The sequence below is a fragment of the Suricata suricatta genome, chromosome 1, assembly GCF_006229205.1.
Source record: "Suricata suricatta isolate VVHF042 chromosome 1, meerkat_22Aug2017_6uvM2_HiC, whole genome shotgun sequence".
Taxonomy (NCBI): Eukaryota; Metazoa; Chordata; class Mammalia; order Carnivora; family Herpestidae; genus Suricata; species Suricata suricatta.
In genome coordinates, this window is record NC_043700.1 from 41,711,865 (window position 1) to 41,732,403 (window position 20,539).

Here is a 20,539-nt window from a genome sequence, read left to right on the forward strand (position 1 = left end):
GTCAAACAACAATACAAACAGCAAAAAGCAATGTGAATGAACTTGAGATTCTCAAGAAAATATAAAACTTTTTACAAAAGGAAAAACTGTAATATCTCCAAAAAGATATAGATAGGAAGGTAGTGAATCCATAAAACAAAAACATATTGCACTTGTTAAGAGATTTGTAGGCTGTTCATTCTGTCCTTTGTTTTTTGTTCCTTGTTTTCAGAATTGTTTGTTTCCCAAATAGTATCTTTTTCTTTGTCTAATTTTATATTCATGACTTGTGGGGATAGGATATGTTGGGTAATAATAGATGTGAATTAATGTAAAACTAAAAACTTTAAGAAATGGAAAACTGCTGACAAGAGATTTGTAATTTAATATTCTATCATGATACCAAGGATGTCTCTTCTGAGCTGATACGGATAGTAGCCTGCTTCTCTCATTGCATTTCACTTTGATTTTTTTCTCTCTTCCATGTAAACTTAAATTTCTCTTCTCATATTTCTATCTTCATCTCCTTGTTTCTTGGTGTCTCTTCTCCCTGAAGATCACTACATTTCAAGCTATCGGAAAGGTATCCGACTAAAATGTGCTGAGTTTAATACTTGCTGTCTGTCACACACAGTTTATTAAGTTTATTAGACCTTTTTAGTTGTAGTTGAGTAATTTCAGACAGGCTCTCCATCCTCCCTTTCTGTTTTAATGTAAGTGTTTTCTCTGGACCTGCTATATAATTCTGCAGGATATTAAGAGTTAGAGGGGTGAGGAAGGAGAGACCATGTTTCTCTTTCTGACTTTCGAATGTGGTCACCTGGTGCATGCCTGGACCTTGGCTTCTCATTCATGATCTGTTTCCTGAATCTTAATGGGAAAAGGCCATAAAATGTTGTAACTTTTTTGATGTTGCCATAATTTGTACCACCCAGTTGTCTATGATAGGAAATAACTCACCAGTCTGAGTAAGTGAGGATTATAGAATGAAAGTAGCCCTCACTAAGTTCAGGAGAGCTAGCTGTATATATGCAGAAGACAACTGCTTGAATCCTCAGTTGCCATTTGGCAGGCCAAACCCTGCATCCTAAGGTGGCCCACAGCATTCTCAAAGAGATCTTTGCTGTAGCAACTGTCTTTGTTTATATGTGTATATTTCATTCTTCACTGTGTTCTACATTTCAGAACCACAAATAAGTTCCTGCTTTTCATAGATCCATCCAGTCTGTCTTTGCTGTGACCCCTCCATTTTTTTTTACTTCTATCTTTCTTCCCCCCTCTTCTGGGTGGTTTTCTCTCTTGCTCCTTAGAACTTCCTGGGATTTTTGTTTGCTTACACACACTTAGGCCTTGATTTCTTTTTTAAAAACAGTAATTTCTTTAACTTAGAAAGATGCTTCATCCTGCGTAGTTAACAACTAACCTTGTTAACACATTCTTTTAACTCACTTATTCTTTGTATTTTTTAAGGAGGCACTACAGTTCGAAAGGAGATCATCAAGAATAAAATCAGAGCCATTGGGAAGATGGCAAGAGTCTTTTCAATTCTGCGGTGAGGATAAGTCTTTCGTTACAGTGTGGGATAAAAGTATTTTGAGAGAAAATTAGAAGTTGATTTCAAAACAGTTTTTTTAGAATTAAAGTTAGGATGATTGGATAGGGCTTCAAAGATTGAATCTGACCTATGTATTAAAGTGACTAGCAATGTTTTAGCAAACATTCGTTTGGTATCAGCTTACATGTAGTGAATGGAGTGATTAGTGTGAATTCTCGGATCCAGATTGCCTGTGTTCACATCCTGGCTCTACCTCTTCTTAGCTGTATGGTTTGGCCTCAGTTTCCTTATCTGTAATAGAGTGATAATAAGACCTGCTTTACACAGTTATTAGGAGGATTAAATGGGATGGTATATGGGAAACATTAGAACAATGGCTGGCTATTAAGCACCTCTAACTGAAAAGCAAGAACCGGCTGGTTGTTTAAAATTGGAATATTTACACAAAACATCTGTTTCTTTAGGTCAGGGAAGGGGTAGAAAGGAGAACTGTCCTCCATCTCTGTGCATCTCTTCTTAACTTCCTTCTAATATCTTTGAACTGCTGAGTGGTAGATTCCTGGGCATTAATGCAGGACTTTCACCTTCCTTTTCAGGGAAGAGAGTGAGAGTGTGCTGACTCTCAAGGGCCTCACACCTACAGGGACACTCCCTCTAGGTGTCCTCTCAGGAGGAAAGCAGACTATTGAGACCGGTGAGTCTGAGAAATACTGCTTTCATGGAAGATGTACTCCTATTACCCAGCAGTCAACATAAAATTTAAAATTAGGCATCGATTTGGGGGAAAAGTGAATCTTGACTCTTCTCTCCATATATGAAAATTAATTCAAAATGAATGAACTTAAATATGAAAGATAAAAACAATAAAACTCCTGGAAGAAGTATAGAGAGTATTGGGGTAGATAAAGAGTCCTTAAATAGGACACAAAAAATACTAACCTTAAAAGAAAAATAATCAATTAAATGTCATATAGCTAAGAATTTCTAAAAAAAAAAAAGCCTAAGAATTTCTATTTACAAAAATATATGATTAAGAAAGGGAAAAGACAAGCCATTAACTGAGAGAAGATTTTTTGCAATATGTATGTCTGACAGAAGGCTTGAATTCAGAATAAAGAACTATAAACTCAATAAGAAAAACAAAACTAATGTTTTTAATGTCAAAAGATTTTTTTTAACAGGCACTTCACAGAAGAGGATATCAAAATGGCCAATGAGCATATATAAAGATGTTTAATAAAGTTACTCATCTGGGAAATAGATTTTTTAAATGTTTTTTATTTATTTTTGAGAGACAGACAACATGAGCAGGGGAGGGTAAGAGAGAGAGGGAGATACAGAATCTGAAGCAGCTCCAGGCTCTGAGCTAGCTGTCAGCACAGAGCCTGATGCGGGACTCGAACCTACAAACCATGAGATCATGACCTGAACCCAAGCTGGACGTTTAACCAACTGAGCCACCCAGGCACCCCTGGGAAATAGATATTAAAACCACAGTGAGATGCCACTACATATTCACCAGAATGGCTAAAATTAAAAGTATAGTAACACCAAGTGTTGGTGAATTTGTGGACAATAGAACTAGATAACATTGCTGGTGTACTTGTAAATTGGTTCAGCCACTTTGGAAAACTGTTGGACAGTAAAGCAAAAACATGTCCTACTCTGTAACCCAGCAATAAGACCTGCTATATACTGAAGAGAATCCATGCATATGTCCTCCAAAGGATATGCATACAGATGTTCACTGTGGCTTTATTCTTAATAGCCCAAAATAGTAAACAACCCAAATGTTCAGCAATAGTAGAATAGATAAATGTGTTCTGTTTATACAATGAATACTACACAGTGATGAAAAATCACGAATACATGCAAAGACATGGTTGAACCTCACAGACATGGTAAACTCAAAAAGCTAGGCAGAAAATGGCACAGACTGATTTATAGGATGTTCAAGAATAGGCAAACCAGCCAAATGTGAATAGAAGTCAGAATGGCACTTCCTCTGGTGGGAGACTAATTGACACTGAAGGAGCAGAGGGGACTTCTGGAGAAGTGGGGGTCTTCTGTATCACTTTCTGGGTAGTCCTTACACAAGTGTCTTCATACATAAAAACTTACACAGCCATGCACTTCAGATTTTTGCACATGATATGCCTCACCTTAATTTTTGGGTGTTAGAATGTCTCAGAGAAGATGTTTGCCTTTGCCTGCAACCCATACTCTACTCCACTGCCACAGTCACCTGTTCATCAGAGTGTCTGTTCTAAAAAGTGTGTGGATGCTGGCTTGTAAGGAGAGAGCTTTATGGAACCCTGGAATGAAGAGATGGATGTTTGTCAGAGTAGATATAGATCTGCCCAAGCAAGACCATTAATTCTAGGCACAAAAACTGGAGTTGAAGCATTAGCAAGCTAAATGAGAGTTTCACTGCTTTTTGCCCTCTTGTTTTACAGGATTGTTTCTCTTTAAGCTTTTCTTTTTTTCTTTTTGTCCCATTACTTACAGGAATTCTTTGCACTTTGTGGAATACTGATACTGATTACTAGGAACAAGCCCCTTTTTCCCCTTCCTTTTTATAGAATTGATTTTCTCTTTTAAATTAAATATTGAAATATTTGAGTTTAACTATTTAGGAGGAGGAATGAAGATTTTCTCCTTGGAAGTATATAACTAATTTTCTTAATTTTATTAGTTTAATAGAAACGATCAGTAAACTTCTCAGATTGAATTTTTCCTCTCAAATAAATGTGTAGTTTCTTGTAAGGGAAATACTTCCCGGCGTTACTTTGGTAATGTCATGTGAGCTGCTTCCAGAGCAGCTCTGACAAGGTAGGTTGGAATTAGTCAGAAACACCAAGGGTAAGGAAAAAGGGAGTGTCTTCTACATCTTTACTTGAAAAGCTTTGGAAACTTGCTGATCCACAAAGTTGTTGTTTTAATCTGGACCTTGAAAGAGCAAATCAGAGATGAATAATGAAGAGAATTTTATAGATGTGTTGTTTGGAGATTTGTTTGCTTATAATCTTTGATCTGCTTCCTGTTCTCAGCCCCAAGTATATTGTTTCTCTTCATTCCTAATTGGAATATTAGTGTGTTAATCAAATGGGGTTTTTCATTGATACTTTTGAGATTGATGGACATCTTCAGGAATGTGTAAGAACAGAACTGAAGGTGGAGCCGACTTTTTGGAGTTCCTTATCTCTTTTACTGATTGACAGGAACTGAGTTTATTTTGTCATTTTCTCATCAGAGTTTCAGTTCTGTAGGTTCATTGATTCACTGGAGCATTCGCTAAAAAAGGCCTTTTATTGTTACTGTAATTTTAAAAATTATTTACCTGATTTTATTTTATTTTTTAATATAATTTGTTGTCAGGTTGGCTAACATACAGTGTGTAAAGTGTGCTCTTGGTTTTGTGGATAGATTCCCATGATTCATCACTTACATACAACACCCAGTGCTCCAATAAGTGCCCTCCTCAATGCCCATCACCCATTTCCCCCTCTCCCCCACCCTATTGTTCCTGTAACTTTACTTGGAGACATTTCAACCAAAAATATCCCATATGGCCTTATAGCACGCATTCGTTTATGTCTTACCTTGTTCCACAAGGGACTTGAGTAAGTTAGAGTACACATATAATACAGTTAAGTAAAGAAGCTGGAAATTTGGAACACAGAGGAAAACAAAACAAAACAAGCCAATAGCCACAACTTTTACTTCAAGCTTCCTAATACCAAAATAAAGAGGAGTGCTAAGAACTGAACAAGATTCACAAAGACCATAAAATAATAAAAAACATCAGTTATAAATTGGACTGCATCAGAATTAACATTTGTGCTACAAATTGAGCCATCATCAAGAAAGTGAAAAGACCAGCCATAGAATGAGTGAAAATATTTACAAATCATGCGTTTGTTAAGGGACTGGTATCTAAAGAATATAAAGAAATTCAATTATAATTGAATAATAAAAAGACATAACTCAATTGAAAAATGGGTAAAAAAAATGAATAGCCATTTCCCCAAAAACATACAAGTGGCCAACAAGCATGTGAAAACATTGTTCAGCATCATTAGATATTAAGGAAATACAAATCAAAACCACAGTTAGATGCCACTTTACACCCAGTAGGATAATAACAAGTGTTGGTGAGGACGTGGAGGAATTGGGACCTTCATCCCCTGCTGGTGGAAATAGGAAATGATGCAGTATTTTGGAAACCAATCTGGGAGTTCTTTAGGTGATTAAACATACGGTTGACCTTATGACCAGCCATTTCACTTGTAGTCAAATACCTCAGAGAAATGAAAACATACTCACACAAAGATTTGTACACAAATGTTATAGCAGCATTTAAAAAAATTTTTTAATGTTTTATTTTTGAGAGAGAGAGGGTACAAATTGGGGAAGAGCAGAGAGAGAGGGGGACAGAGGATCCAAAGTGGGCTCCACGCTGCCAGCAGTGAGCCCGATGTGGGGCTCGAACTCATGAACCATGAGATCATGACCTGAGCCAAAGTCAGACTCTGCTCAACTGACTGAGCCACCCAGGTGCCCCAAAGCAGCATTTTTCATTAGAGCCAATAAGTGGAAATAGCCCAGATGCCCATCACCTGATGAAATGGATAGTCACAGAATAGAATACTATTTAGTAAAAAAGGAATGAAATACTGATACATTCTTCAACATGAATAAACCTTGAAAATATGAGACTAATGAAAGGATCCAGTCACTAAAGTCACATATTGTGTGATTCTTTTTATATGTCCAGAACAGGCAAACCTGTAGAGGCAAAAGTAGATTATTGGGTAACTCTAGGATCAGGGGAAGAGAGGCGGGAGGTAAATAGGTCTCTTTTTGGGGGTGATGAAAATGTTCCTTCATGCACTGTCATGTTGGTTGTACAACTCTATATGAAATCATCATATTGTACACTTTAAACAAGTGAATTTTATGGTTTATGAATTATATTTCAGTAAAGAAATATAGTGTTTCAACAAAGAAATAAAATTTCAATAAATAAAATTAAAAATATAAACATAAATATAAGTAAATAAAATAAGCCAGTTTTTCAGTTTTATGGGACTATTTCTTATAATGCAGGCTGGCATCTTAATGTCCAATGCAAAAAGCAGTTGTAGGAGGACCCAAAACAGTGTAGTACACATTTTACCACATAGCTTTTAAACTCTAATTAGACAATAATCTGTATGCAGTTTCAAACTGCACTTGGTTCATCAGCTTTGTAATCAGCATCAGTGATGTGCTGTTTGAAGGCACTGTCATTTTCTTGTGAAAGTTATTTGTTCTATTTGAGGAGATTAGGGAGGGTGTGACATTGCTTTAGCAAAGGCCTACAAATGGTTGACATATTTAAGCACTTGATAAATTGATTCCAAGTTTCCACTTTTCACATTGTGATAGGAAGTTAGCTGTCAGTTCTTCCAGTTTCTCCTCTCTTGTTGATATATAAAACCTCAGGAACAGCAAACTGTTACTGTTGATTATTCTTTCCTGACTTCTTTTTTAAAAGTTGGTACTGGAGGAACTGAGAGGGTTCTTCTAGTAGGATCTTTCTTGCTACAACCTGTAGCCTTTTCATATATTAGGGTTTTTAACTTTTAAAAAGTTGGTGCTCAGAAACTTACTGTTGGCACTGATTTTTAAATGGCTTCCTTTTCCATCACCGAAGGAGAAGAAGGCCTTAGTAGTTGACCTGCGCTCCTGCACAGTGAATGGAAGCCGTATGGGTTGGAAATGTCAGCTTCTGCCGTATCTCTAATCCCAGATGGCAGGTGAATTTGTATCCGGGATTGAGTAGTTTTATGCCTTTGCCAGTTTAGTACTCTGCCCCGGGACAAGAAATAACTGCTCACTTATAACTCACGTTCCTTTTCCTTCCAAATGCTCGTCTGTTATCAGAGGTCATTCATTTTTTTATTAAGTAATTAAAAAGGACATTTTGACCCCACATAAATTGCTTAAGAGCAGTAGAAAGTGGTTTTAAATAACTGTTTTGAATAGGTCCCAGCAACAGCTCCTTGAATACCATCTGAGCTGTGAGAAACCAAAGAACAGTTGCAATGTTATTTGACTCAAGCTATTTTGATATATGAATGTCAAGACGTAAATTAACAGCTGGCTATTTAAAATAAGGAAAGCAACATAACTCTTGGTTTCTTATACTCAGCATGACTGACCCATTGTCCTGGCTATAGATGCCATCAGTTAAAAAGGTTCCTATGCCACCCGAAATGTTAAGAGTAATAAGCCCTCTCCCCACCTCACATTTCCCTGCAATTCAGTTTCTCGCAGCAATCCTCGCTTCTCTAGTTGACTTTTGTTACGGGTGGGAATCGGCTGAGGTGGGAGCCTGGGATGTCTGTGCTGGCAGCAATGCTGTTGGTTTACTCACTCTTTTTCTGTCTTCATTTTTGCATGCCACTGCTCCTGCCTCTTACAGCCACAGTAGAAGCGGTAGAGGCCCGGGAAGGTATGGCCATATTCCTGTGTTAGATGTGATCATATGTCTGTCTACTAGTTTTAAAGAGCTGTGTCAACATTTGAAATCTTCTATTATTGCATCACCAGGACTGTAACAGTGAGAAAAGGAATAAGTATTTCTGGGCATGCTCACAAGGTGTTTCCTTTGTGTCCTCTCTTTGTGTTCATTTAAATGAACCTCTCCACAGCTGAAAACCTCTCTGGGCTCTATCGAATTTTGGTTCTTTTATTTTTGTAAAATGTTTATTTCTTTATTTTTGAGAGAGGTGGGGAGAGGCAGAGAAAGTGGTGAGAGAATTCCAAGTAAGCTCTGTAGTGACAGCACAGAGCCTGTTGCAGAGCTTGATCTCATGATCCTTGAGATCATGACCTGAGCTAAAATCAGCTGACTGAGCCACCCAGGTGCCCTTGGGCTCCATCAGCTTTAATGCAATGGCTGAAGCTTAACCAGGTGGGAATGAGGGATCAAGTGGTTTAGTCTGGTAGCCATCCATATAGAAGTGATTTCGAGGGGCGCCTGGGTGGCTCAGTCGGTTAAGCCTCCGACTTTGGCTCAGGTCAGATCTCATGTTCGTGGGTTTGAGCCCCGCGTCAGGCTCTGTGCTGACAGCTCAGAGCCTGGAGCCTGCTTCTGGTTCTGTGTCGTCTTCTCTCTATGCCCCTCCCCTCTCATTCTCTGTCTTTGTATCAAAAATACATTTAAAAAAACATTAAAAAAAAGCTACTAGTGCATTGTTTAAAAAAAAAAAAGGAAGTGATTTCGATTTGATTACTAGAGACTTGAACAGGTTAGCCTCTTTATCTAATGATTCTAAAGGATATCAAGAGCAGAGGCAAAAGTAGACAAGGATTTAGTTTGATTAATTTCTGAGGTTGCCCTAAGGCAGTCAAGCTAAATTATCTTTGTTTCTAAGAAAACAAGTTTTAAGTAACAAATCATCTATGAATCTTATGATGAAAATCATTGGAATTGATAAACGTGTGTTATAAATTTAATTGTTCTGTTAAGTAAGGGGATTTAAAATGGGAACGCTTTTCCTTGGTGATACAAAAGTTCAGTTAGAAGGAAGATCTCCAGAAACTCTTTTTTAGAGGGCTTTTAACTTACATTCAGCTCCTGGTTGTGCAAGAAAAAAGTTGTCCTTCCAAACAAAAAGATGAGCTCTTAGTATTACTTTTTTTTGTGGCCAATATGGTGTTTGTGCTAAAATTTATTCTGTTTAACTTGTTCTGTTATTCTAGCGTTGTCTTTTTTTCTGACATTTTAAGCACATTTTAGGCCCATAAGAAACCCTTTCTCCAATGTATTGTGGTTAAGAACAAACCTGTTAGCGTTTGTCAGGTGTGCTTCTGCCAGGGTTAATTACATAGAGCTCCTGTGAAAAGGACTTCTACAGTTTCAGCTGCCCTCTGGGCCTGAAGGAGGCAGTAGCTTCAGACAAGTCTGATTCAGATCAAATATTGCCTATTACCCTCACCAGACGTGTGTTCCAACCCTGTGTGGTGCTCTCTAGGAGGCTGCTGTGTGGTAAAATGCTTTAAGCGTGTTGCTTTGCTGCCTAACTGAGCTCCTCCCTTTCCTGTTTTCCTGTAGCCATCAGAGGGTTTTCGCTTCAGCACAGGATCCGGAGTTTTGAAGAAGCCCGAGGACTGGACCGAATTAACGAACGGATGCCACCCCGAAAAGACAACCAGTACCCTGATGGGCCAGTGAGATTGCTGGCACAGTCCAACGCCGCACACAGGAGCGACAAGGGGAGAAGAGGCAACAATGACACAGAACCCTGCTGTGGCACAGGTGGATCCAAAACTTAGGAACAAATTTTATTTATTTATTATTGGAAAACAAAACAAAAACAACTTTAACAACTTAAACCTGGAGGTGCATTCATATACACTTTGCATTTATGCTGTAAGAAAGGTGACCATTTTATAAATTGTTTATAATTTATGTTTAATATATATGAAAAGTGCATCTGTTTTGTTTTTCCCCTTTCTTCTAATTTTTAGGCACTGGTCTAATTGTCTGATACATATGTGAAGTCTTGTGCTACAAAGGAGACCTTCCCCTAATAAAAGGGCCTTGGAGACCTCCACCCTGGGCTTCTGACTTGAACTAGCCAGTCTTTTCTCCTATTCTTTTGAAAGGTGATATTTTTCATTTCAGACTATTAATAGTTCCTCAAACACAAGAGGGTTTTTTTCTTTTCCCTTTCTACAGGGTACTATTGAAGAAGATTGCTTGGATTTCACTGGGTAAAACTTCTCTTCTTATGGAAAACTTGATTATAGTCAGACTTCTAAGTGAATAACCCAAACCCAGTGATTTTGAGGGACAAGAAGAATGTTTTCCATATAACCTACTTTCTTCTGGATTCTCAATTCCCTTGAATATGTTCTGAATATGTTCTAGTAGGACAAAATAAAAACCAATGAGAGATTTTCTTAGAATTACTCAAAATCTGTTCTTCCAACCATGGGTATGGTTGGTATAAACTTCCCTTAGAAATTTGGAGAATTGTTTCCAGATCCTTTTGCTTTCATTTTTGAAGCCCAGGTGATTTACCCAAGTGCAAAGGAAGCTACGTTTCTAAATATTTTATAAATCTCTGTAGAACTTTGGATAATAAGAGGCATTTGTGTCCTTCTATGCAATTGTATCAGCTGTTGCATCTGTTCTCCCCGTCGCCCTTGTTTTCCTGTGGCGCATTTTAAAAACCAACTGGGATAAAGGAAACTGACTAGGATAGAATGATCCCCTCATGACTGGAAGTCTGGCTAAAGGGCTTTGGATGAGTAAGGATTTCCTATTTTTTGTATGAGTTACTGGGATGTTTCTCCACTGTAAACACTCATTAGGTTGAACTGCATGTCAGTCTCCAGCAATGAATGTTGGAAAACAAAAACAATTGTTCAGACACAGTGTCTGAATAGTCTTGTCTTAGTTTTTCAAGTAACAACCAGTGAGTGAAAAAATTTTCGGTGATTCTTGGGCTCCCATTTTTTATTTAGCCTGGTGACAGGTGCCATGTCATAATACTCATCTGTCATCTTTGCAGTGAGTATCCACGTCTGGGCAATACTACACCAAAGTGTACATTTACACAGTTCTTAATATCATTTGGGATGTAGGAGTCCAGCATTGAAGCAAGCATCTGAGACAGTAGTACTTGATGTTGCAAGCTTAAAGGACACCAGAAACCTTTCTCAAAACAAAAAAACAAAAAACAAACCATAATTTCACTAGAAGAATGAAGATTTAGCCCATCTATCTCTGTTTCCCTATACCTTTTGCTAACAGTTCCCAATTTATGACAGACCAAAGCATTTTGGGCTTGGAATTTGGTGGCATTTTTGTTAATAAAAAAGATAGGAAGGATATGGGAGAAGGAGATAAAAGACCTCTTACCGGGTTGTGAGTAAAACCTGTGAAGGGAGGGAGACAAAGTCTTGAGTAGTTCCCTTTACTGATTCTCGTTTCTTCAGAGAAGGAATTCATCACCTGCATAGCCTCATACTCCCCCTCCCCCAGTCCCACTATAGAAGGGACCACTGTTTTAGAAATCTCACCTAATATGAACGTCAGGCCACATGACAGATTTGATGGATGGGAATCCTTTACCCCATTCCCCTTTTCTTCTAGCTGAGGCTGACATCACACGTACATAATCCACAGGAAGAAACCACTCTTCAGGGCTTCAGTCAGCAAGCAAGTAGTGAAATAGTCCTTGCAAATCCTTACAAGCAAAAAATACTGTACCAGTAAAAAGGATGATTATGTAGAAATGTCTTCATTATCTTCTCAAAAACAAGTTGTATGGTAAAGCATGTTTCCTTGACGGAGGGATGACAAAAGACCTATACATGCAGAGAACAAACTGAGGGTTGCCAGAGGGCACGGGGGTGAGAGGTGGGCCAAAGGGTGAAGGGGAGATACAGGCCTCCAGTTATGGAATGAGTAAGTCATGGGAATAGAAGGCACAGCATAAAGAATATCATCAGTGATACTAGAATAGCTAAATAACAGAACACATGGCAGCTACACTTGTGGTAAACATAGCATAATGTATCAACTTGTCAAGTCACGGGGTTGTACACCTGAGATGTAACGTGTGTATCCACTATACATTAAAAAAAAAGATGTGGGGGGGGGAGGTTTACAGGTACCCTGGGAGCTGTTGAGGGGTCAGCCAGAGGAGTAAGAAGTCATGATTCAAGAAAAATCAGAGTGGAAAATAAAGCAACAAGGAAGTTAGGTTTGAAAATTCAATTTTACTGAATTCTAAAGATAAAGGTATTTCTTATGTTCTGTAGAAAGCTGGGGTGTGTCTTTCAACAGTTGAGAAAGTTGTGTGGTAAATGTGTCTCCTTGTGATACAGATAGCTTCCGAAAGTGAGACTGTCAGTCTATACTTCATATGTATTTGCACCTATGACTCGAGGCAGTTGAGAAGGCATGAGCCTTGGAGAAGTACATATGTATATATAAGTATACATATAATATATATATACTTCTCCAAGGCTCAAGTGATAACAAGACTTGTTCTTCACGTTAGACTTCATTGGAGGGTTTTAACATATTTTCGAATGTTTTCATCTATACAGTAGCTCCCTGTTCTAGGTTTGCCTAAGGCCATCGTTTCAAACAAACATTTTGAGTGCTGTCAGAGCTCTGCAGTATTCCCATTTTCAAGGCCTCTTCTGTTATATTAAATCTTCCCCCTGCGTGTTCTAAAGATACTAAAAATACTTTTCTCTTGTTCTCCTTTACTTTAAGGTCCATAGGGACCTTATTTTCTTCCAGTTCTCTCATCTGGGGAAAAAAAGAAAACACACTTCTTACATCAGTTCCCTAGACAAGTTGGAGGACTCTTTCGTATACTTTACTGAGATATCATTTAAAAAATGGCACTTCCCAAGGACCAGTTTTTCCGATTGTGTTCATGTCTACATCATATGAAGTTTCAAATCCATCAGGTGACCGTTTTCTTTTTAATAAAAATTTAAAAACTCATCTAACATGAGTTTAGAACATACATCCTTTTTAAATCTCTGTGTTCTGAATATTTAAGAGCAAAAACAACTCAATAATCCAAGGGGTGTGTGTGTGTTTAATGGAATACTAAAACGAAAGCAGCCTCAGTTTCTTTTAAAACCTCAAGGCAAACAAACACTTGGTTATGGGTCCAGACATTGCTGATCTGCTGGCCTTTTGTGACTAGATACTGACCAGCAGAATGAAAATTGCTTGTCACACTCTGATGGGCTTGATCTGGCTTCTTGCCTAGGGGTAGAAATCAGACTCTCCAGGAACACTGGTAAATTTTATCTATTGCCTTTTCTGTTTCTTTTTTGTTTTTTAATTTTTTTTAATGCTTTTTATTTATTTTTGAGAGACAAAGAGAGACAGTGCGAGCAGGGGAGGGTCAGAGAGAGAGGGAGATACAGAATCTGAAGCAGGCTCCAGGCTCTGAGCTAGCAGTCAGCACAGAGCCCGACGTGGGGCTCGAACCCACCAACCGTGAGATCTGACCTGAGCCGAAGCTGGACACTTAACTGACTGAGCCACCCAGGCGCCCCGTTGCCTTTTCTGTTTCTATGCAACAGTTGTGGTTCAGTGAAACAAGTTCCTGTCAATAGCAAAGATCTGATTTCTTATCCTAATAACTTAGGTATGGCTTCCTGATACTGCTCAATATAGGAAAAGAAAAAATCCTTTTATTTTATCAACAGAATATTATTATTAAATATCATTAAGGAGTAAGGGGGGGAGTTTTTAAAATTAGATAGCTTTGGGGCCCTTCAGCCTTGTCATTGTCCCACAGATCCTCTTCTAAGTAATTTTAAATCAGAAAGTTTGAAGTTGCTGCCCTTTATAAGACGAACATGATAAACCATGCTCACATGACACACAGCTGGGCTTACTGCTCATGGTAATTACTCCAGAGTCTTCTCTAGTCTCTGAAGGAGTAAGGCTAAAATCGCTTTCCTCTGCCTTCCTTTGTTTTATGTACATACTGCAGCTGGTCTCCAGAATTTTTAACTGTTCTTTAAGTATAAAATTCAAGTTCTTGATAATTAAAAATAATTTAGGAAGAGCTTGGCCCAAATTGACTTAATTTATAGTTTTTCTTTGTATTATCAGTTTTTCCTCCAGTTTTTCCATTGAAAAGTATTCCTGAACCCATAGAGACTTGTTACAGTATCATTCTAGAATCCCCAGTATTTATTATAGTTGTTATAGTAACAGAGGAACACAAGTCTTTTTTCAGAGCATTATTCAGTTTTTCACACCTAGGCAGAAATGATTTCAGAGGGAAGGTGAACGCAAAGCCCCAGTTTTGGGGATGAGGCTCCAATTTCCTAAATCATTTGTGGTTATAATGATCGATAGATACCACCTTGTCTGGCACCTGGTCCACGGCTTTCCCGAAGTCTGCTATATCTAAGAGGGAGTAAAGAGCAGCCTGGGGGGCCCCAACAAGAGCTGGAGGAGGGTCTGGATGACCTGGAGTTCCAAGGCACTGTGTTGCCATAGTCCCTCTTCAGCACTGCTGTGATCAAACGCTCAGAGGAAAGCCAGAAGAGAGAGCAGATGTGTATAAAAGAAAGGTGTGTAGTTGAAAAACAGCGTTGTTATTCTTGAATTGTGCAGAGAACTGCATTAACAGTAGAGCTTTGTGCCATGGACAGTGTGAAAGAGGTAACCTGTGTTCCTCTGAGACTTGTGGCCTGCCCTGCCTATGTCTAGCCAGCCAGAGTGAATGGGTCCAGGGTTAGCTGCCTTCATCTATGCAGTCACAAAGGTAAAGATGATTACTGGAGAGGATATTCCCTCCTGCGAGGCCTTGGCCTCACACCCCAGCAACCTTGGCAAGACTTGCTAAATAACACCTTTGTCTGAGACAGGGTTATGCATCTTCTCCTCTTCTATACCCAATGACATGTCAAGGTGGCTTAAGATCAAGAAGCAAGGACATGGGTGTGAACCATCCCTCGGAGCAGCTCTAAAAGTAGGGCCATGCACACTGCCTTCCTGTAAGTTCTTGCCCAGATTTCCTTCACTTCCTTGACATAGCTATCTCCAAATAACATGTTTTGTTCTGTTTTGCACGTTAAAGTGGAAGTGCATGTAGTAAGGAGGACTACCACAGATTTTGATTTGTGGCAGTAAAGACACATTTTTTGGTCTGTCAGAGAACCTTTTTGAAGATGCCATCATGAGCACCTTACTTTTCCTTTCTCAGTACACTGTGACCAATAGTATTTTTTCCTAATAGAAATGTCAGCAGGTATTTTCCAAGAAAGGATCCCGGTTTTACTTCCTGAGGTGGTCAGACATAGGAGAGTAGCTGGTGATGTCATTTTTTAAAAGGCTCTTCTGAATGATAGATTATGTGCTTGTGCTGAGAGATTACTTGCTTTTTCTTGTTAAAGAAAATGGTGGAAATGTTATTTATTGGCAGATGTGAACAAGTCTTTTTTTGTGATCAAGAAATTAATTTGTTAAAACTTTCTTATTGTAAATTGGAAGTCATCTTTAGAAACAAAAAGCACTGTTAAAATTAAATGATAACTTTATTGGCTTCCTGTGTCTTTATTTCCTTTATTTCCTGGTAGAGGCACTTATATTTGGCTCTTATTCATTTAATCTTCCAGAAGTCAAGGGAAGGCCTGGTGTTTGATGTCTGGTCTGGTTTCTGACGAAGGAATCTCCTCACAATAAAAAATACCTTTCTTTCACCTCTTGAGCCCTTCCTTTAGTTTTAAATAGGCTTTGATGGCTGCAGTGTGCTCTCCAACTCAGAATCCATGCCTTGTTCCAGCCTCCTTCTCAGCACTCTGCCTATCGCTCACTCAAGCTCAAGTCCCAACTCCTTCTGTGGCTTCTCTGGCAGAGGCTACTGCTTGTAGGAAAGGAAGAAAGACATCCCAGAAAATGTACAGTCTTTACAAAAGATATTAAAAATAACTTTTATTGGGGTGATTTAATGACTCTGCATATGATCCTTATAATAGGCATGAGTTCCATTTTGGGAAAAGTCAAAGGAGCCAGAGAGGTGTTGAATGTGGAGCTGGACTAACAAGAAAAGGAAGTAGAAGACCAGCCTTTTGATTCCTCTGAAAAGTAGAAATACCCCAAGGTGCTGTGGACTCAGAAGGAAAAATAAATGGAGGATTGAGGGTAGGGAAAGCACCCAGGGCCCTTGGAAAGGAAACTGTATCTGAAGGAGTCTAATCAGTTCCAGCAGTCAAGGCAGAAAGTCTAAATCCAGGCGTAAGCAATGCAGTTTTACCACAGGTACGGCACGTCAAGGGCCACAGTGCAATTTACAGGCTGAGAAGCCCAGATTTCTAATTTCAATAAGCTGGGTATGCATTTTGGGGTCTTTGTTATTGCCAGTAGCATCCTGACTTAGCAGAGTCCTTATACTGCAGCTAAACCTTGAGTAAAATGAGGCAGTGTTTGCCTTTGTTTCCAGAGTTGTGAAAAAAAGGTATTTAAAATCCTGGAAATTAAGAACTGAAATGCAAACTCAGGTTTACTTCCCACTACATGTAGACTCAATCCCTGCTTTGCTGCCTGTCTTATGTAATTACATGGTCTTTCTGGTTTTTCTATCCTGACTTGCAGGTTTTAGGGAGAGACTAATTAATGTTCATCTAGTAGATTAATAACAGTGGGAAATTAGACAGTCTTTAATGTTGGTGCAGTTCAAGGGAGGATGCGTCACATTTCAAAGAGTGGGAAGACAAAGTTCTACTTTGAAGGCCAGTGGACACCATAAAGTTGTGCTCTGATCAACATATCAACTGTCTTGTCTTCCTCATCTCAGTTTACCTGCACTAGGAGAGAAGGTTGATGCAGACCTAGTTTTCCAGCTCCTGGTCTGTGTGCCCGTCTTTGTGGCTGAGTTAACTTGGCTGGGTTTCCCCTCTGAGGTCATCATTTATTTATCCGTCCCTTATAAAACCGCCACTTGCTCGCTCGCTCTTTCCTGAGAACTAAAAGAGGTCCATCCAGCTGAGTTCCTCTCAAAGGCACCACGTCTGCGCGTGGCACTTGTTCGCTCATCTATAAAAGGAGGGAGAGAGAACAGTGGCTGACATGATGTCAGTGCGAAGGCTTCCTTGAATATAGACTAGACAGTTGGACAAAGGGCTGAGTTCGCTCACAGCCTGTGGGGCTGGGATGGCACTGACTCGGAGGACCCTGAATAGATGCCGCCTGTTCCGTCGTGTGTGCTAGGGGGAAGTCTGTGCAAGGCAGGCCTGGAAACCTCCTCTTATCTCCACCAGGGTCCACTCACTCGCCCCGGCTGCCCGGCCCCAGCACTGACCATATTTGACCTGCGGTGGGTACTTTTTCACTTCGCTCTGGTCTGCTGGCTCCGTTTCCCTGGCAGGAAGAGAACACTCTTCGGAGAGCACAAATTAAAAAAACTTGCTCAAAGCCTAACTAAAGAATATCCCTGTGGAGGAGAAGAGAAGGAATAGCAGATGCCCTTCCTTTGCCTAATGTGGGAGGTCTGAGGCACAGGGCCAGAAAGCACTTAGCTGCTCAAGGGTGGATCTGAGTGTGACATTCAAATGCCAGGCTCCCAGGACTAGATAAGGATCCTCCTCAAGAAATGGGACCTCAGGTGTATGTCTTCTAGGATCCCTGACTTCTTTTTTCCCCACTTGAGAAATAAAATTGAACTCTGCTCACTTACAATAAAAAGCTACTCAGGGACTCCTTCCACTCATCCTTCCTCTTGGTGACACAGGCTGGTTTTCAGAGTGTATGAAGAGCCCCCTTCTTCTGAGGCTCCATGTGAAGAGCCACATCTATTGGGAGTCTCTTGGCTACTCAGGTCATGGACATGGACAGATCCCTGTTGGCATGGGTGCCACAGGGGATATAATTCACAGAACAAAAGGTGGCAGGCTGGCGGATCAGGGTGGGGGATGGGGCATACTCCTGACCAGGATCAGATAGCTAGGAAAAACAGAGTAGTTATGTAACTGTGTTTACCATGGCTCAGGTGACTCTGAGAAGCCAGAGGCAGCCCCCTGACAGAAGGCAGTGCCAGAGACTGGGAAGAGTCACAGGGAGGGAGGTCCCTGTTAGATAACGGAGTCACCAGAGGAGACCGTGTATTGGGATGAAAAGAATTTCTTTGTTGTTGACAACAGCCGGTCACCTGGGACAGCCTTCTCTATCCTCAGCCTCTCCCTAAACCATGCCAGCTGTCTGCAGGGTTGGGCCAGCAGCAAGTAGAACTGAGGTTGGAGGGAGGAGTTGAGAAATCAGATACCTGTTTCTTGGCTAAATCTTTGGACTTTGCTACTTCCCCTCAACCCTTAATCTTCCACTTTTCCTAGGAGGGATTCTTGTCCCTAAATGCGGGCAGAAAAGGAGGAATCAGTCAAGGTTCCTTATGCTCTGTGCTCCCACCAATCTCTCCTCTTCTGCTGTGAGGCTGGATGGCCACCAGGGAACGAACTTGCAGGGATCCTATTATAGTTCCTCCTTGGTCCAAGCACATGGCCCGAGTAAGGCTCAGAAGGAGAGTGATTTCCACTGGCTCTAGAGCAGAGCAGGTTCTGACCTGAGAGAGGTGATAAGCCCAGCAGAGCCTGGGCCTAAGTAGACAGGTAGAAGTCAGAGCAACTCGGGAGAAAGGCTCAGGTCTCCAGTGGGACCTACTCGGCCTCCTCCTACAAAGCTGTTTACTGGATTCTCTATTCCCATAGAGATGAAACTGGTAGCCAGTCCCTAGCTCCTTGCCCCTGGTGGCTACCTCCCTTTGTGAGAAACAGGAAGTGAGGACCTTTGTCAGCTCAGCTGCACCGTCTACATTAAATATTTATCTTGGAGTCCAGGTCAGAGCCTTAGAGAATAAGAGACACTCGCTGCTGGTGAGAGGGTATGGCCAGGATTCCTGGAATTGGAAGATGTTCACCTTCGCCATCTTTGGAGAACAAGGAAGAACATGAAAGAGATGTGGCCCTTCTTAGTCGCAAGGATCCTGACAGGTGGGAAAAAACTGGTGACAAGGGAAATGGGTATAGATTTTATTCCTGAGGGAGAGAAGAGGATGGTGCCCAGGGTGGGTAAGCAATTATCCAAGCTTTAGGGGCAGGAAAATGCACTTACCTGTCCTCAAGAAGTCCCAGAATGTCTACACTGCTTTTTGCAGCTGGCTTCTGTGGGCAGGGGCTACCCATCCCATCCCTCCCCTCAGCTTTCCTGGAGAATCCTAGATTGTTGGAAGGGGCCTTAAAGGTGATCCCGTTCAGCTCCCTGCCCAGTGCAGTAATTGCTTTTATAAAGATGCCCCATAATCATTGGTAGACTTGGAACCCTGTAATTATTCTAGAAGTTCTTCCTGGGAAACGCTGGATCTGCTTCCAGGGATGCACCCAAGGGTCCCATTTCTGCTAGTGCAGCCGGTCAGGTTCCATGCGGCAGCCCTGCAGACACTGGAAACTAGCCAGCATGCTTGTCTCTCTCAAACTTCTCCAGGACCTAAACATCCCTCCTTCCTCTTTCACGAGTGATATTGTTTCAGGCTGGTTCATCACACTGGGATAGCGCTTTTAACTGAATTGAGGAAAGATAAAGCTAATAGCATCAGTGATGGTGGGATTAAAAGGTTTTTTTTTCATATCCCCTCCCTTCTCAACTTTTGAGTTGAATGATGTGCTTGGAAAACACTCTAAGGGCATGGTGGCCTCAGGGCACCAATCTTATACCCAGTAGGTGTATATAAATGTTTTCTTATTTTTATAATTTATCATTGATTACTCCCCAAATGGATCCGAAATTGCCCAATAACTACTTGCTATTTGGTTGGCTTGGGGCTTGGGGTCCCAGAGACAAGCTAAGGGCTAAGAAGTACTCTGGTCTTTCCATTAGCGGTAAAATCTACACGCTCTATGGAGACGCAGAGGCTTGGGGGAGAAGGGAAAGAAGGGATGGTGAGAGGGGTCTGGAGCCAATGGGCGCGGGCTCTTGGGACTGGTGTCAGAGCCTCGGGAACAGCGGAAAAGCAGCAAAATCAAAACAAATACGGTGTATGGGAACACCAAGACCCTGGTAACCCCATCCCTGCCAAAGGGACCCCACCCTCATCCTCTTCAGGGGCGCGACGCGCACAGGGGGCCGCTCCCTATGGCCGATTTCCTCCCGGGGCTGCCCTAGGTGGCGCTTGCACGTGTGTGAGCATCCGCCGGTTTGCTGGTGCACGCGCGCCTGTGTGCGTGTGTTTGCCCACGCCCGGATGCGCGCTTACGAAAGCACAGTCTCTCTCCCTGAGTAGGGAGGGAGGCGGCAGGACCTTAATTCGGTCCACTGAACCACTTCACTTGTTGGGGCGCCCTTATCTCGGCCCCAGCCTGTCTGCATCTCGGTCCTGTCTCCGAGGCTGCTGGCTCGATATCAGTTGCTGGCTTGACCCGGGATCTTTAATCATTCCTGCCCTCTGTCCTGGCTCCGCCGTGCAGGGC

The 20,539-nt window shown here is 41.0% G+C and overlaps 2 protein-coding genes and 1 long non-coding RNA gene across 12 annotated transcripts in view; 2 read left to right on the plus strand and 1 right to left on the minus strand.

The window, feature by feature from the left end:
- LOC115289842 overlaps positions 1–7,971 on the minus strand; it is a 90,686-nt gene extending 82,715 nt beyond the window's left edge. The window contains exon 1 of the long non-coding RNA XR_003907829.1: positions 7,956–7,971. This is a non-coding gene — a long non-coding RNA (uncharacterized LOC115289842). The remainder of the gene's footprint in view (positions 1–7,955) is intronic.
- The window catches only part of PPP3CC (protein phosphatase 3 catalytic subunit gamma), a 102,470-nt gene extending 91,774 nt beyond the window's left edge, over positions 1–10,696 (plus strand). Inside the window, exons 11-15 of one of the 5 annotated variants that reach the window (XM_029937392.1) lie at positions 1,450–1,531; positions 2,131–2,228; positions 8,004–8,033; positions 9,639–9,842; positions 10,266–10,696. In XM_029937392.1, coding sequence (XP_029793252.1) covers positions 1,450–1,531; positions 2,131–2,228; positions 8,004–8,033; positions 9,639–9,842; positions 10,266–10,276 — 425 coding nt within the window. In that variant the 3' untranslated portion in view covers positions 10,277–10,696. Of the gene's footprint in view, positions 1–1,449; positions 1,532–2,130; positions 2,229–2,715; positions 2,840–8,003; positions 8,034–9,638; positions 10,161–10,265 lie in introns of those variants that run through there. The other 4 variants (XM_029937376.1, XM_029937384.1, XM_029937402.1 and 1 more) reach the window with 4 other exon arrangements.
- Positions 10,697–13,571: 2,875 nt separating this feature from the next.
- Positions 13,572–20,539, plus strand: part of SORBS3 (sorbin and SH3 domain containing 3) — a 28,948-nt gene continuing 21,980 nt past the window's right edge. For 5 of the 6 annotated variants that reach the window (XM_029937438.1, XM_029937470.1, XM_029937446.1 and 2 more), the window contains exons 1-2: positions 13,572–15,082; positions 18,914–19,066. In XM_029937438.1, the coding sequence (XP_029793298.1) occupies positions 18,960–19,066 (107 nt within the window). In that variant the 5' untranslated portion in view covers positions 13,572–15,082; positions 18,914–18,959. The remainder of the gene's footprint in view (positions 15,083–18,913; positions 19,067–20,539) is intronic. The other variant, XM_029937454.1, reaches the window with a different exon arrangement.